This window comes from Mustela lutreola, chromosome 14, assembly GCF_030435805.1.
Source record: "Mustela lutreola isolate mMusLut2 chromosome 14, mMusLut2.pri, whole genome shotgun sequence".
Taxonomy (NCBI): Eukaryota; Metazoa; Chordata; class Mammalia; order Carnivora; family Mustelidae; genus Mustela; species Mustela lutreola.
In genome coordinates this window covers 51,827,730-51,846,326 of record NC_081303.1, presented here as the reverse complement: position 1 = coordinate 51,846,326, position 18,597 = coordinate 51,827,730, and the positions used below count along the sequence as shown (strand labels likewise).

General features: G+C 35.5%; 1 protein-coding gene across 2 annotated transcripts in view; it reads left to right on the top strand.

Moving 5' to 3' along the window:
* LOC131814431 (complement factor H-like) overlaps positions 1-18,597 on the top strand; it is an 81,707-nt gene that overhangs the window by 28,009 nt on the left and 35,101 nt on the right. For both annotated transcript variants that reach the window (XM_059145355.1, XM_059145354.1), the window contains exons 4-9: positions 1,427-1,503; positions 2,997-3,188; positions 4,908-5,078; positions 7,589-7,759; positions 11,730-11,924; positions 12,894-13,070. In XM_059145355.1, the coding sequence (XP_059001338.1) occupies positions 1,427-1,503; positions 2,997-3,188; positions 4,908-5,078; positions 7,589-7,759; positions 11,730-11,924; positions 12,894-13,070 (983 nt within the window). The remainder of the gene's footprint in view (positions 1-1,426; positions 1,504-2,996; positions 3,189-4,907; positions 5,079-7,588; positions 7,760-11,729; positions 11,925-12,893; positions 13,071-18,597) is intronic.

Below are 18,597 nucleotides of genomic sequence, written 5' to 3'. Positions count from 1 at the left end.
GAGTCATAGAGTAAATGTTTGACTTCAAGTTCTGTGACTCTCATTGAATCTATTGAAATGTTTTCTTCTTTTAGAAAGTTAGGAACAAACCAATAACATTCAAATAAAGCTTGTTTTTTGAGGCAGAAAGCATTTCTTTTCTTGTGTAATGGGTGAAACAATCCTTATATGCAGATAAAGGAAATAATTGTCTAGGTATAATTATCTAGAAGTTTATAAAAATTCTGTTCTCAAAAGTATCTCTCTTGGATTTATTAAAATGCTGTCCATTATTTTGTTTTTGAGAAAAAGTTTTTACCTCTGACTGTTCACTACAATATTAAGAAGGATGCTTTACCTTGATCTAAAGCATCTGGTAATGATTGTACATTTTGCATCTGTTCCAAGGATATCTCATTCAAGTAAAGCATTGTAGATTTTTAAGGATAGGTTTAATGTGTTACCACAGTTAGATAAATTTGACATTGAATGTGTTATATATACAGACTTGTCTCGATGACTTACACTCTGGAAAAAGTTAATTAAAAGTAATAAAAATTTTAAAATAAAAAATAAACCACATGCTAAGAAATTTGGGCTAGTGCTATCCTTGATTATGTTAAAAGTCCAAAACGTTTCACAAATATCATAATTGTGGAGGGTAGGAGTATAGAACAAAACTGGAGGAAGGGTAACATATTGTTAGCTCTTGATTACTACCATGTTTCTGGTTTGGGGTTTGGGTTCAAGGAGATTATAACATTGTTCAGTGTAACTAACTGACTGACTCAGTGAAAAGATAAAAGGATATTGTGCACAAAATCATATTGAGTTTGCGTTATGAACCAAGGATTATGATTATTCCAAGTCCATGTGCCTGAGGACTTGAGGGCCTTTCTTAAGTGAAAAAAGCTAAAGAAAGAAAGAAAAGAAATTTAAGAAAAAGAAAGAAAAGGAAAAGAAAGAGGAGGGGAAGGAGAGTGGGAAGATGGAAAGGAGGAAGGAAGGAAGGAAAAAGGAAGAAAGGAAGGAAGAAAGGAAATGCATATGCTGTTAATTGTCTCTGAAATGGAGTTTCTGGGCATTCAGAATGGTATCAAAATTGCATATGAGGAAGTGGTGATGCAACATGGGGGATTAAGGGGGCTGGAGAAGAATCAATGAAACAAGATGGGATTGGGAGGGAGACAAACCATAAGTGACTCTTAATCTCACAAAACAAACTGAGGGTTGCTGGGGGGAGGGGGTTTGGGAGAAGGGGGTGGGATTATGGACATTGGGGAGGGTATGTGCTTTGGTGAGTGCTGTGAAGTGTGTAAACCTGGTGATTCACAGACCTGTACCCCTGGGGATAAAAATATATGTTTATAAAAAATAAAAAATTTAAAAAATAAAAATTGCATATAAATACACATTAGCTCACCACTCTGTTATTTTTTATTTTCAGATATCAGTTGCTAGGTAGGATTAATTTCCGTGAGTGTGAACCAAATGGATGGTCCAATGATGTTCCTCTTTGTGAAGGTATATGTAAAATTGATTTATCAATATATTCAAATGTCAAAGATTTTTTTGGATGTCCTACATTAAAATATTCTTAAAATTTGTAATTAAATTTTTTTACTTAAAGTATTTTTGTTGCTTCTAATATAGTACAGAATGGATACCTAGGCGTTATTTTGTGTTTCATTAACCAAATATGAATACAGACTCATCTGATCTAATAGTCTAAGTATTTGAACTTGGGGAATCTAAAACCTATTTTCTTTTCCTTTTTGATTCTAACCACTAGAAAGAAAACATGAGTATCAGAATTTCAGCTTTATTAAAAGGATCTCTGATAACAGCTGAAGTGAAGAACATGATTTAGACATTTCTCCCCTCTTGTGTGACAAGGAAGATTTTCCTGTGGTCTTAGTCTTATTGAAAAGAGACGGGAAGTGAGGGAGAGCTCTGCTTTTTCTTAGTGACTCATAAATCCAAGAATGAGAGTGAGAAAATGTAGATCCTGTCTCCAAATTTTTAGCTAGTAATCCCACTCTCCAGTCATCATGGGAATAAGAGAAATGAGTCAGAATAGTCTTTCTTAGTTCCATGCTGAGGAATAAGTCAAGAGGGAAAGGGAAGGAGGAGTAACAGAGGAAAGGAGATAGGAGGAAGGAAGAGGTGGAGAGGGAGAGGGGGAGGAGGAGAGCCATGAGGAGAGGGGAGAGGAGGAGGGAAGGGAGGAGGAAGAAGAAATGGGACCACTCAAAAATCCTGTTATCTAAAGAAGAGAATGAAAGATCTTTCATCTATGGAAATGTGGAATGAAGATCTAAATGCTTTAAGAAATTTCTAAGCTGGAATCACCTGAGGTGTTTATTTAAAGCTGAAAATTTTGGTTACTAAAAACCTACTAAACCAGTATCCCTTGGGTAATAGGGCAGGGAGACAGGGAGATAACCATAGAATTTCCATTTTAATTCTACCCTGGATGATCCCACTATAAAATCAAGTTAAAATGGCATAACCTAAGAGATATTGGAAAATATTAAGTAAAATCAAAAGGATTACTCAAATTACTTTGAGCACTGACATGGAAAAGGAAGGAAAATTAAGTACTATTTGTCTATTGAAGTAAATAGAATCAGAAAGTTTGCTTCTATACCTTTTAGGAATACAGCATTATATTATTCTGGAGTTTAGGTGAAATTTTTTGTTTAATTATCCCAAGCTTTATATTTTTCAATTATTTAAGAAACACTTGTTTGTTAACTATAACAATGTAAACTGTCATTCAAAGAAGTAATTTTCTTTGTCCACTCTCACAGAAAAGAATGAGAGAGGCTTATTGTTTTTTTTTTAACTTACTAGCCTTTATATCCAACAGTTTTATCAAATGCTTCTTTAAAAGAATTAAGTAATTTCCCCAATCTTACTTTGCTGATGATTTTATCCATCTATATGAATATATACATACATTTCATAGTAAAGTTGTTAAATTCTATTGGGAAAAATTTTATTTATTTTTTCAGTTGTTAAGTGTTTACCAGTGACAGAACCAGAGAATGGGAGACTTACCAGCACTGCATTGGAACAAGACCAAGACTATACTTTTGGACATGTTGTACATTTTCACTGTAACTCAGGCTACAAGCTTGATGGACCTGCAGAAATTCATTGCTCAGCAAATGGTGTTTGGAGTGGAGAAACACCAAAATGTGTGGGTAAGATACATTTACTGTTCATGGGATTGATTTTAGTTTTTCTCATGAAAATATGCATTCTCATATATTGTGCATCCTTAAGAATATGAATAACACTAATACCTAATATTTATTGAGCACTTACTATTTGCCAGTAATTGATCCAAGTTCTTTACATATATCATTCCACGTTACTTTCAAAATGTCTGTGATTTATGCACTAAACTCTGTTTTATAATCAAGGAAATTGTGGTGCAAAAAAGCTAAATCCCATGACCAAGGTTATCATGGCATAAATGGCAGAGTTAAGAGTCAAACCTTGATCATCTGAAACCAAAGTCTGTGGTCTTAACCATAATTAAATTATGATTGGTTTTCATGCTCAAATAGAAGAGTGGTCTGCACAAATACAGGAGGGCAATTTTTAATATTAATTAATAATATTAATAAAATTTAATAAGGTCCTCCTGGTCAGCAATTTTTTATATTGGCCTATAGAATAGACTTTCTTTTCATTTGAAAAGTGAAAAAATCATTATTTATTTCTACTGAGGAATTGCAATGACCTTCTGTGCTTGAATAATTCTTCTAGAAAAGGGTCCTGGCTTCTATATACACTGCAGGTTTAGATAAGTATGTGGAATTGAACTGCATCCACTAAATAAATTTTTGCCTTTTAAAAAAAGTTCTATAGTAAACTGTAAGTCAAGATTTCTTTAGTTATGATGCTGCTAACTGGTCTATCATGACCAGTTTGATGACTGGGGTTTTTGTAATGAAACATTATGGTCAATTTATTTAAAAGTGCCATACTTCATTTTACCAGTACTTGTGCAAAAGAAATTTCTGCCATATTTATTTTTTAACATTATCTAAAATCTCTTGATTATTTTCACTGTCTTAGTCTAGCTATCCAACAGTGAGATGCAGAGAAAATCATCCTCTTCTTCAAAACACTTTCTAACAAAACTAGTTCCTCAAATCAGAGATGGTAAACCTCTTTATATTCAGCACAGCAAATACTGTATGTTCTAGAGGTTCACAGACAGGGTTTCCTTCTTAAAACTTAACTTCTGTGGTTAGTGAAACTTTCCTGGAATAACTGAGGTATATTATTCAAATGAAGTTGAGGAAGGGAACGCATACCAGTCATGGGAACACACAGAGAGGAAAGTACAAATACAAGGACCCTGTTGTGACTATGAGTCTCCCCTGCTCTCATGTGCTTGGGAGACATGTAGGATGCAAGTAAAGGTAAGTCAGTGATGGAACTGAAGATAGGCCAGTAAAAGGTTCTAAAGTGCTCCATGTCATGCTGAAAAGTTTGGCTTTTACTCAGACTGAATTGGGAATCAATGGAGGATTTTAAATGGAGCAATGAAGGGACAAGAAAAAGGCCATTAAGTTACAAACAGGAAAACCGAAAGATGGGAAAATTGGATTTGGGAAATTAGTTACTGTTGCTATAATCCTAGGGGGAAATGTTTGACAGAAGATGGGGTCAAAGATGATGGCCAGTTTTTGTTTTATTGTTTTTTGGGTGGTTTTTTAGAAAGAAAATTTGAATTGATAGTGATGCCACAAAAAAACACGTCAGTTACTTTTCAATAATGTTAGAAATTTTGATTGGTTGCCTGATTTGCCTAATGGAAACATAATTTGTGTCTAAATATAACTATGTCTTTGACAAGATCATTTAATATATAACAAACATTTTGGAACTTAATCCCTTCCATTTAGAAATTTCCTGCCAAAAGCCAGCAATTGCAAATGGACAGTCTTCTTCTCCGAAGCAAGTTTACAAGGAAAATGAACGACTTCAATATAAATGTAACAGTGGTTATGAATACAGTGATAGAGGAGATGCTATATGTACTAAATCTGGGTGGACTCCAAGTCCTTCATGTAAAGGTGATGTTACATTTTTTCCATACATTTTACCATATAGTTTGTAAGTTGTTTTCATGCATATACTCCTTATAGTTAAGCAGGTTTTTTTCTTACAGTGGAGTATTAATGTTTATAGAAATCAACGATTATAAAGACAATATACTTAACACTTTGTGTGCAGTGCCCATTTTGAGATCAATTAGTATAATCCTCTCATTCTCAAGACAGAGATAAAAGGATGAGAGACATTCAATAGCTCATTAAGTAGTTGGTCTGTGGTCAAAAAGCAAGTCTAGAGCAGAGCCAGTGTTGTAATGGGCTTCCTAATTCCCAGCTATATACACCTCCCAGATTGTTCTTGTAAACCCAAGAATTTTGCTTTAAAAAGTAAATTTTATTAATACCAGATGAGGAAACCCTTCATTGACAAAATGGCATTAAGTGGAAGTAACTGGAGATTTCATTAACCATAGACCTAATATGAATCAACAATGATGATGATATTGGGGGGGGGGGACAAAAACAAAAACTCTTTTAGGCTCAGAATGGAAGGATGTTGTACAGAGCTAGAATCCTTCTCAACTGGGTTTAGTGCCCACCAAAAGTTATGTCTGGAATATTGTGTTCTGCTTAGCCTACCTCATTTTAAAAGAGGTGGTTTCAAAACCATGACCTAAAAGAGAGAATGTAGATAGTTGAGTTTAAGAAATCATATCATGAGAAGAAGAGCAAGAAGATACAGCTTAGCATGGTAACAACTGTGTTGAGATATTTGCACACATATATGGAAAAGAGTGAGTCAACTTCTGTTGAGAGCTGCAGCAGTGAGTGAAACAAGAAACATAAAATCAGAGGTTGAGTGCCTTTCTAAAAGGGTGAGTTTTACATATATTGTCATACTGTGGGCCAGGATGGGCGGGGAGATGGTAAGAAGAGTTGAATTCTTAAGAGCCCTCTGAACTTTTAATCATATGATTCATAATTACATGTACACCTTGTTCAATGATCCTCTTCTGCAAAAACTAGTTAGCTTCTGAGTTGATTTTATTCTTTAAAAAAAATTTTAGTTGACTTTTTCTAATTTTAAGTAAGTTCTACACCCAATATGGGGCTTGAACTCACAACCCTGAGATCAAGTATCACATGCTCTGCTGACTGAACCAGCCAGGAACCCCCTCCCCCACAAGGGAAAAAAAAATGGTTGAGTTCACAAACAGCTCCTTGGAAAATATACCCTCCTACAATTGAGCGACCTCCATTTTCAGGCATTATTAAGAAAATATTTTATGAAGAGGTTAATGAACACAGAACAATAATCACTCACATTAGATCCATGTTCAGCTGTTGGTGTGTGGGGTCCATGGGTCTTCATGGCATTCATGGTTCCTACACAAAGAACATGGGTGCACAAATCCTCTGGCATTAACTTTTGTCACATGTTTTACTTCCAGAGCCGCACCAAAATATTAAATACTTAAGTTATCTATCCAGTCATCAAAATATAATTTATAAACCACTTACTTTGGATGAGTCCTCTTGTCCTTTATAAATATTAGAATAAATCATCATTCCAGGTGTCAAAGAACATTAGACTAAATCATCATTCCAGGTTTCAATGAAGTTACCTACTTTAAAGTAAGACCTCAGAATCTGAATCCAACTTTATTTTGACATAACTTAATTTCCTATTTATGCTCATTTCCAATGTAGGTCTGAAGGGATTCTCTTCATTATATTCATTGTGCAAACCAACAGATAGAGACATCATCTTTCCATGGCTTTCCCTAATCAATGCAGCTATGGAGAAGAGAACATTAAGAAAATAAAATTACAGAATGGCTTTTTAAACTTCCTCCCTGAAGGAAAACATGATACTTTACACTTATTTCATTGTCCTATGCAAATCATAGGGCCATGTCTATTTCAAATGGGTAGGAATATGCAGTCTTACTAAGCGTCTGGAAAGGAGAGTCCTGGAATATTTTTAAAGAGTCTGAATGAGAACCACATATGTCAAGGCAGTTGAAGAACAGTTGGAAAGAATAGTCAAAGGGATATGCCATGAATTTATTGCCACATATGAAATATCGTGATGTATGTGATGACTTGGAGAAAGAGGTTTCAAGAGTCTGCATGGCTTGGTTGGTTAAGCATCTCCTTTGGCTCAGGTCATGATTCTGGAGTCCCAGGATGGAGTCCTAAATCGAGATCCCCATGCAGCAGAGAATCTGCTATTCCCTCTGACCCTCCCCTCTCTCGTGTTTTCTCTCTCTTACTGTGTCATTCTCAAATAAATAAAATCATAAAAGAGAGAGAGAGAGCGAAAAGTTCAAGGGGCACAGATACATCAGATGAGAGATACAGTGGTGGGATGTGAGTGATATGGTGGGAAGAATATGAGACTATTTTACTCCCTTTTGTGCTGTGACATGGACAAAAAAAAATATCCAGCTTCCTTTATTTTTATGTATGTGATTATTTTAATGGGTGGTGATTTCAGCATTATCCACATGTCCTTATTTCTTTTTCAGAAGTAGTATGTGGTCCTCCTGATATTCAAAATGGTGACTACACACCAAAAGCCATCCAATACAGACCTGGAAGTGAAATCACATATTTCTGTAAAAAGGACTTTTATCCAACTGGTACAAATAGAGCAAGATGTTATGGTAAACACTGGGACCCTTCTCCGAAATGTTCTCGTAAGTTCCATTCTTACCTTGACCTACTTTTTAATTCTGAAATTACTGTCTCTTAAACAACAACAAAAATGGGGACACAATAAATCCAAATATTTGCCTTACCTTGTATGTAAAGCAGAGGCTTCAGAGATATTCTTCTCTCTTCAAAGTAGACAATTCTAAGCAGGATCAAGAACATGGTATTTAATATTATAAATTCTTTCTTTTTGCTATTTAATGTTAAATATGCTGTGTATGAACATAAATTTCTCTAAAGTAATTTTAACATCTGAACTAAAACATTTGGTAAGACTAGAATGTATTATTTATTTCAGTGTAACAAATTCCCCTCAAAATACATTGTCTTCAAACAACAAACTTTTATCATTTCCAAGTTTCTGTGTGTCAGTCTTGCCAATGTCAGTGCTGATCAGACTAAATATGAAATATTATATTTGCTTCAGAGATGATCATGTCAGAGTATAAAAACATATTTAAGTGTGCCCAGATGAAAGAGGAATATAGTAAAGAGGTTCAAGCCAATACTTACTTTTAATTTTATCCCCTTTGTATAGCTTTTGAGAAGAAATCTCATCAGGCTGTTTTCTTTAATTGACATCCTTTGAAACACCATAATAGGTAGATAACCATAATTGTTCTGAAATCATACCACCAGGATTCAAATCTCTCCTTTACAATTTCACAGCCAATTTAGTCGAATTCTTTAAGACTCAGTTCTTGCAAATCCAAAGACTGAAGCTTGCACAAGGTAGAATTATTGTTAAATGAAACATATCTTGATGTATCATGATGAAATTCATTCGAGGATAGAGAGAAAATAATCTAAATCTTCCAAAATTAGTAGGAAAAAACCCTAAAAGTTTACTTAAAAGGAACTAAGAGTAAATGAGTATCTTAATCTCAACATTGGAAGCTTGAAAAGAGATGGAGGGGGGATCTAGCAATGAGAGCTATGGACTGTAGGCCAAGAATCTATACCTAGAAAAGGTATCATTTACAAATACTTATTAAAGGGGCACCTGGATGGCTCAGTTGGTTAACCCTCTGCCTTTGGCTAAGGTCATGATCCCTAGTTCCTGCTCAGCTGGGAGTCTGCTTTTCTCTGTGTCCATCCACCCCCCTTATGCTCTCTCTCTTTCTCTCTCAAATAAATAATAAAATCTTTTTAAAAATCTTTATTAAAGAAAAACATTAGTATATGCAAAGGATTCAAAGTGTATAATCCAAATAACAAGTCTGCAGAGACTACTAGAAAATTTCTCTAATTAAACAAAAAAGAAAATGGATCGGTGAACTTAAGTATATAAAGATGATAATGAATACTTTGTGTGTGTGTGTTGGAAATTTTGTTCATGTGTTGGTCAAGATTCCTTGCAATCAAATCATTTTATGGGAAAAAAACACCTAATCTTACTCTGGTATTAAAAGTACTAGATTATCTCTAAATCATCCAACAAAAAGGAAAAATTTTTCTAGAAAATATTATACATAAATGTCTTGTAAACAACAGAACACTTAAACATATATGTAAGAAATATTCAATATATAAGAATAACTCAATAAAATATAATTATATTATACCTCAATAAAAATAGGACACTTTCATTGTGTTTTAAAAGAATTGAACTATCGTGGCATCAAATATTCACTTTTCTCCTAAAATATACATATTATGACATATGACATGTTTGAAAACATCTCATATATATGGTATATATGACATACTATGTAATTAGGACATTTTAAACACCTCACATACACTATATATATATATATACTATGACATGTGTGTCACATTATATATGATATATATGTAATATATGTATCTAATATACCACATATAATATGACATATTCTGTATGACATTTTTAAATATGCCATATGTATGATATATGTCATATATATTATGACATATGTATGACATTTTACAATATCTCATTCACCAATTAAGATTAGTAATAATCAAATTTTTACTATAATCTTAATTAACTATTTAGATATTAAGAAATATTTTTAGGGACACCTGGGTGGCTCAGTGGGTTAAGCCTCTGCCTTCAGCTTAGGTCATGGTCTCAGGGTCCTGGGATCAAGCCCCACATCAGGCTCTCTGCTTAGCGTGGAGCCTGCTCCCCTACTCTCTGCCTACTTGTGATTTGTCAGTCTCTGTCAAATAAATAAATAATACTTTTTTTTAAAAAAAGAAATATTTTACTCCATTTCTCTGATTAAATAAAAAGAGGAAAACTTGCCTCAATGACTGGTTTCAGGCATTATTTTTCTGTATAATGTGGCAAATGGAAAATTTTTGTGTTTCTCTGTATTTCTTACACCATTTACAATAAATAGAAAAATAAGTTAATGAATGTTAACTTACAAAAAAAAAAAAAAAAAACACTATCTCCCTACATTGAGTTGGTTTGAGAAGAAAGACAGGGCCCTGATTTTCCATTGAGAACAGAAAAGAATGGAAAAGAAGATAGATGATGTGGACAATAAAATCAGTATTTTCATCTCTCAACCAAGATGCTCATTTAATCAATCAGGGCTAGGATATACAGACTCAAGGGGAATTCATTAAATAGGTCTGTACTGTCTTATTCCTCAAGAGTCTTCCTACAGGGGCACCTGGGTGGCTCAGTGGGTTAAAGCCTCTGCCTTCAGCTCAGGTCATGATTCCAGGGTCCTGGGATTGACAACCACATTGGGCTCTCTGCTCAGTGGGAAGCCTGCTTCCTCCTCTCTCTCTGCCTGCTTGTGATCTCTGTCTGTCAAATAAATAAAATCTTAAAAAATATTTTTAAAAAAAGAGTCTTCCTACAAGTTTATATATCGTATCACTCACAAGATATAATTTTAACTTCATTAACAATAACTTCATCACATATCCCTGTCATCTGAATTTTGCAACTTTTCTTGTCCTAGAAATCCTGTTGTCATGAGTGAAATTATACTAATAAGAGGATATAATTCACCAAAGAAACAACTTTTTTCATTTTTTATTTATTTTTATATTTACATGAAATTCATATATATTTTTTAGTACATCATAAGGTTTTTTTAATTAACATATAATGTATTATTTGCCCCAGGGTTACAGGTCTGTGAATTATCAGGCTTACACATTTCACAGCACTCACCATAGCACAAACCCTCCCCAGTGTCTATAACCCAGCTACCTCCCAACCCCCCACCTCCCAGCAGCCCTCAGTTTGTTTTGAGAGATTAAGTTTTTTTTATTTAAACTTTATTTTTTTCAATGTTCCAAGATTCATTGTTTATGCACCACACCCAATGCTCCATGCAATACTTGCCCTCCATAATACCCACCACCTGGCTCACCCAACCTCCCAACCCCCACCCCTCCAAAACCCTCAGTTTGTTTCTCAGAGTCCACAGTCTCTCATGGTTCATATCCCCCTCCAATTTCTCCGAACCCCCTTCTCCTCTCCTACTCCCAATGTCCTCCATGTTATTCCTTATGCTCCACAAGTAAGTGAGACCACATAATTGACTCTCTCTGCTTGACTTATTTCATCAGCATGATCTCCTCCATTCCCAGCCATCTTGATACAAAAGTTGGGTATTCATCTTTTCTGATGGAGGCATAATATTCCATTGCATGTATGGATCATATCTTCTTTATCCATTCATCTGTGGAAGGGCATCTTGGCTCTTTCCACAGTTTGGCGACTGTGGCCATTGCTGCTATGAACACTGGGGTACAGATAGCCCTTCTTTTCACCACATCTCTATCTTTGGGGTAAATACCCAGTAGACAACAAGTGTTAGAGAGAATGTAGAGAAACGGGAACCATTTTACACTGTTGATGGGAATGCAAATTGGTGCAGCCACTTTGGAAAACAGCATGGAGATTCCTTAAGAAATGAAACAATTCATTTCTAATTTGATTTTTTTATTAAGGTAAAACATTATTTATACTGTTTTTGTTTCTTTTCTTTGTATTGCAAGCAAAGACCTGTGATGCTCCAGAAATAAAACATGGACAGTTACAGATTGGATATACGTATAGATCACCCTTTCCAGCACAGTTAGGAGCATATTTTTACTATAGCTGTGATACCAATTTTGTGACTCCTTCAAAACATAGTCGGGGACACATTACTTGCACACAGAAAGGATGGGACCCAGCAGAACCATGCCAGAGTAAGTAAATCTTTTTCCAATTGTGTATCTGTAAATATTTCTGTCGCAGCCAGTGCAACGAATCGACCAGGGTAACCGTGGGGGCTAAGAGGATGATGAAAAAAAGTTAAGAGACAAAGAAATGGGGGCAGGAGGGACACTGAAGAGGATGTCCTACAGTGCCAAATTTATTTCACGTCTTACAAGCATTTATAAGGCAAAGCAGAATAGGAGCATTACATCAGTACCTAGTCAGATGACCGTAAGTTCTTATAACAAGTTTATATTAACTACAAGCAAACCTCGGGAGCCCAGGTAGTTTCGGATAAAGCCATTAGCAAGACAATCAACCAGGGAGTGGATCATGGGAGGTACAGAACAACAAGGATTAACTAAGAACTTAGGATTCTGGCCACATTGTTCCCTACTGCAGGGAGAGGGTGTGGGAAGTCACATAGGCGAGCGCACGACACATAGCACAGACCCTTTCTCAGTGCACTCAACTTTCCCGTCCTTAACCTTGTCAAGGTGTCCGGACTTTGAAGGAGACACAAGTCAGGGCCTGGTTTGGCCCTCGACTCCAGCCGTGCCGTGGCCTCCAACATATTTCAAATAGTAGAGGGAGAAAAATGCATAAGTGAGTACCATTAAGCCTTGTATGACAAAATAAGGCCAAAGGATGAGTTTTATGAGCAAAACGACCCATACACGCTTTTCTTTTTATAAGGAGCTCTTCATAAAAATCACTTTACAGATAAAGATAGAAGCTTTTCAAAAACACCCATATCATTCATATGCATTTTAATTATAAAAACTGAAGATAAATAATATCAAATATTGATTTTATCTTTTTACACATTTGATAGTAGCTTTAGTCTTTCTTGAGCTGCATGTTACTTTTGGATACTTAGATGTTATAGCTGAAATATTGTACAAATAGTTTTTAACTTATTATTTTTTAAATGTTTTTATGGGTTTTATGGTTTTTAGGACAATGTACTTTCAATTATTTGAAAAATGGAAAGAATCCAAGGTATGCAGAAAAATATTCCCAAGGTCAATCTGTGAGAGTTCAATGCAATTCTGGTTACAGTCTTCAAGATAAGCAGACTATAATGACATGTACAGAGAATGACTGGTTCCCTCCTCCCGAATGTATTTCTCTCAGTAAGTACATGGGCTGAGATCCCAGTTATTTATGGTTTTCTAACCCACATTTTTATTAACTGTAGCAAAATGTTTATATCAACTTTCTGATTTCTGCCAATGCATATACTCATCCTTATTTTTTCCAAGTATGTATGAATAGATATGCAAATTTCTTGATACATATATAGCAAAATAAATGTTTACTGATAGGTATTAGTGAAGAAAACAGTAAAAGAAAGACAAAGAAGAAACCTATAATAATAGAGTGACACCAGAAGTGGAGAAAAAAAGATGGCAGTGGAGTAGGAGGAACCCAAGCTTGCCTTGTCCGGTGAATACACTGAGATAACCATCAGATCATCCTAAATTCTTCAGAAATCGGCCTGAAGACTGACAGAACAAATCCGACAACTAAAGGTCATGGAGAGACCACATCGAAGAAGTAAGATGTATAGAGACACAGTTTGAAAGGAATGGATTGTGATCACTGAGGTGGGGAGAAAGCCATGGTTAGAGAGGAAGGCAAGGGACAGATTAACACACAAGGCAGCACATGGGGAAATGAATCACCATGGTAATTGTCTTGGAAAGTGAGAGAGCCCAAATTTCATAATGTTTATAACTAGTGGGATTTAAAGGCTAGGGTCCTAAAGGTCAGTGTTTGGCTCTGGGACAGCTCAATGGGCATTGGGACTTGGAGAAAAGATAACAAACAGCCTGAGAACATATAGCTGGGAAGAGCAATCTGAAGAGCACCCGGGGCACACAGTGAGGAGTGTGTTGCAAAAAGGCAGTTACTCCAGAGAGACCCCTTTGGGAACAAAGGAACTAGCAGATGCCTTCCCCCACCCCCAACCCTTCAACATAAACACAGAGCCCCCTGTGGGAACCAGCACAGGACCAGCACTCACTACCTAACTTGTTTGTACCAAGTCCCAACTCCCTGTGCTCCAGTGGAAACACACTTCCAGTCATGTGTGCCTCAGTCCCTGAGCAGCCAGACTCCTCCCTTGGGAGACCGACCCAAACCCCTGCCCCCACCCCATCTCCCAGCCTGGGAGTTTGGAGACCCTTGATTCCAGGAATGGTGATAAGAGGTCTCATTTTGCAAACAGACCACAAACACCTAGTTAAAACTCACCACAGTCAGGTCAGGGACCAAATACTGACCACAATATAGAAAGAGGACGTCTGCAGATGACTGGCCTAAAGGATAAAGCAGTCAGGACACAACAGCAGTGTGCATACAGCACACACTGGAGAATACCCTAAAGTTTCAGGCCCTGGGACACAGAGGTCAAAACACTGCAGGGCCCTATAGAACCTCTTCTTCATAAGGCCATTACCCTCAAGAACAGGAGAAGTAGCTGACTTTCTGAACAAAAAAGTATGCACAGAAATTTAGGGGGAAAAAAAAAAGAAGAATTTGTCCCAAATAAAAGGACAATAAAAGACCCCAGTCAGAAATGTAAGTAAAATATATATTAGCATTATGCCTGATAGATCATTTAAAGTAATGATTATAAAGATACTCACTGGACTTGTGAAAAAAGTCAAAGACCTGAGTGAGACCTTTAACACAGAGATAAAGAATAACATAGCAGAGATCAGGGGCTCAATAAACAAAATGAGAAACACACTTGATGGAATGAACAGCACACTGGAAGAAGCAGAGGAATGAATTAATGACCTAGAAGACAGTAACAGAAAGTAATCACACTGAACAAAAGAAAGAAAAAAGAATTATGCAAAATAAAAATAGACATACGGAACTCAGTGACTGTATCAAACAAAACAACACTCATATTATAGGATTCCCAGAAGAAAAATAGAGGAAAAGAGGGGCAGAAAATTTATTTGAAGAAATAATAGCAGAAAACATCCATTGTCTTGGGGAGGAAACTGATATCCAGATACAGGAGGTATTGAGAACCCCGCAAAATCGACAAAAGCAGACCCATACCAAGACATATTATAATTAAATTGGCAAAACATAGTTATATAGAAAAAAATTTTAAAGCAGCAAGATAAAAACAAAACAAAACAAACAAAAAGACAGTAACATATAAGAGAAAACCCAGAAGGCTACCATGGGATTTTCAGCAGAAATTTTCCAAGTCAGAAGAGAGTGGCATGATAAATTCAAAGTCCTGAATGCAAAAAATCTGCAGCCAGGAATATTCTAACCAGAAAGTCCATTATTCAGAATAGAAGGAAAAATAATTTCCCAGACAATCAAAAATTAATGGAGTTCATGACCACTAAACCAGCCATGCTAGAAATATTAAAGGGGACTCCAAGTGAGAAGACAGCAAAAGTGACAGCATGAACATAAGTAATACAAAGCAATAAAAATGAATATTTATGTAAAAAAAAATCAGTCAATGAATTCAAAAAATAAAAGGATATAAAATATGACACCATATACCTGGGAAAGAGAGGAGTAATAATGGGTTCGAACTTAAATGACCATCAACTTAATATAGATTGCTATATGCAGAAATTTACATACAAACCTAATGGTAACCACAAACCAAAAACCACTAATAAATATACAGAGAATAAAGGGAAAGAAATCTAATATGTCACTAAAGAAAACCAGTAAACCAAAAAAGAGAGAAAGACAAGAAAGGATCATAGAAAATCTTCAGAAACAACCACAAAACAGGTAATAAAATGGCAATAAATACTTTGAATGGGAATAATTACTTTGAACAGAAATGGGCTAAATGCTCCAATCAAGACACAAGTTGACTGAATAAATAAAACAAGACCCATCTATATGCTGCCTACAAAACTCATTTTGGAACAAAAGTCACCTGAAGATTGAATCTGAGGATATGGAGAATATTTATCACTGCAAATGGGTGTCAAAAGAAAGCTGGGGTATCAGTGCTTAAATTGGACAAAATAGATGTTGAAACAAAGACTGTAACAAAAGACAAAGAAGGACAACATATAATGATAGAGGGGATAATGCAACAAGAAGATACAACAATGGTAAAGATTTATGCAACTGACATGGGAGCTCCCAGATACATAAAACTGTTAATAACAAACATAAAGAAACTAATCAGTAATAATACAATAATAGTAGGGGACTTTAACACCCCACTTACATCAATGGACAGATCATCTGAATAGAAAACCAGCAAGGAAACAATGACTTTGAATGACACACTGAACCAGATGGATTTATACATTCAGAACATTCTATCATAAAACTTGAGAATACACACTCTTTTCAGGTGCACATAGAATAGAACACATATTATACCACAAAAGAAACTTGAACAGATCCAAAAAGGTCAAAGTCATACCATGCATCTTTTCTGGCCACAATAGTATGAAACTAGATATCAACCACAAGAAAAAAAAACAAAAGTCCACAAATACGTGGAAGTTAAGTAACATGCTGCTAAACATTGAATGGGTCCAAGGAAATAAAAGAAGAAATTAAAAAGTACATGGAAACAAATGAAAATGAAAACACAACAGTTCAAAAAAATTGGGATTCAGCAAAACTGGTTCCAAGGGGAAAGTTTATACCAATACAGGCCTAGTTCAAGAAGCAAGAAAAATGTCAACTAAACAATCTAAACTTACACCTAAAGGAGCTGGAAAAACAACAAGAAACAAAACCTAAAACCAGCAGAAGGAAGGAAATAATAAAGATTAGAGCAGAAATAAATGATTCAGAAACTAGAAAAATAATAGAAGAGAATGTGAAACCAGGTACTCATTCTTTGAAAAAAATAATAAATTTTATAAACCCCTAGTCAAAGTTATCAAAAAGAAAAAGGAACCAAATAAATAAAATCACAAATGAGAGGGGAGAAATAACAACCAATACCACAAAAACACAAATGATTATAAGAGAATATTCTGAAAAACTGCATGCTAACAAATTGGACAACCTAGAAGAAATTACTAAATTCTCAGAAATATAAACCTATAAACCAAGATTGAAACAGGAAGAAACAGAACATTTGAGCCAACCAATTACCAGCAGAAAAAAAAAAAAATTGAATCAGTAATCAAAAAACCCAATAAACAAAAGTCCAAGATCAGATGGCTTCACAGATGAACTAACCAAACATTTTCTTTTAAGATTTACTTTTATGTTTTGAGAGTGGATGGGGATGGAAGGGCAGAGGGGAACTCAGAGAGAATCCAAGCAGACTCCCTGCTGAGCTCTAGAGCCTGATACAGAGCTGGATCTCATGACACGGAGATCATGACCTGAGCTGAAATCAAGAGTCGGACACTTAACTGACTGAGTCAACCAAGCACCCCTCTACCAAACATTTAGGGAAAAGTTAATACCTATTCTTCTTAAACTATTCCAAAAAATAAAAAAGGAAGGAAAGCTTCCAAATCCATTTTATGAGGCCAGCACTACCCTGATACCAAAACCAAATAAAGACACCACAAAAAAGAGAACTAGAGGTCAGTATTTTTGATGACACAAAAGACACAAAAATGTCACATGGACACAAAAATCCATAACAAGATATTAACAAACTCAATCCAACATACATTTTTTTTAAAATAGTCCCCACAATCAAGTGGAATTTATCACTGGGTTTCAAGGGCAGTTCAATATTCACAGATCCATCAACATGATATATCACATCATTAAAAGAAAGGATAAGAACTATAAGATCATCTCAACAGAAATTGCTTTTTTGACAAAAAGCATTTGATAAAGTACAACATCCATTCATGATAAAAGCCCTCAACAAAGTAGGTTTAGAGGGAACATACCTCAACATAATAGAGGCCACATATGAAAAACCCACAACTAACATCTCCCATAATGGGGTAAAACTGAGTTTCCCCTAAAATTGCTTTTCCCCTAAGGTCAGGAACAAAACAAGGATATACCACCACTTTTTTGTTTTTTTAAAGATTTTACCTATCCACCCGACAGAGAGAGATCACAAGTAGGCAGAGAGGCAGCAGAAAGAGAGAGATGGAAGCAGACTCCCTGCTGAGCAGAGAGCCTGATGCGGGGCTCAATCCCAAGACCCTGAGACCATGACCTGAGCCAAAGGCAGCGGCCTAACCCACTGAGCCACCCAGGTGCCCCTATCCCACCACTTTCATTCAACATAGTACCAGGAGGCCTACCCACAGCAATCAGAAAACAAAAGGAAATAAAATACATCCAAATCAGTAAGGAAAAAGTAAAATTGTCACTATTTGCAGATGACATGGTATTCTATATAGAAAATCCAAAAGACTCCATCAAAACCTACTAGAACTGATCGACGAATTCAATTTGTAGGTTACAAAATCATAGTACAGAAATCTATTGTCTTTCTGTACAACTATAATAAAGCAGCAGAAAGAAAAATTAAGAAAATTGTCCCATTTCCAATTGCACCAAAGATAATAAAATACATAAGAGTAAAGCAACCAAAAAGCACTGCACTTTGACAACTGTAAAATACTGATTTAAAAAAATTGAAGATGTTATAATGCAATGGAAAGACAGTCCTTGCTCATAGATTGGGAGAACAAATATTGTTAAAATGTTTAC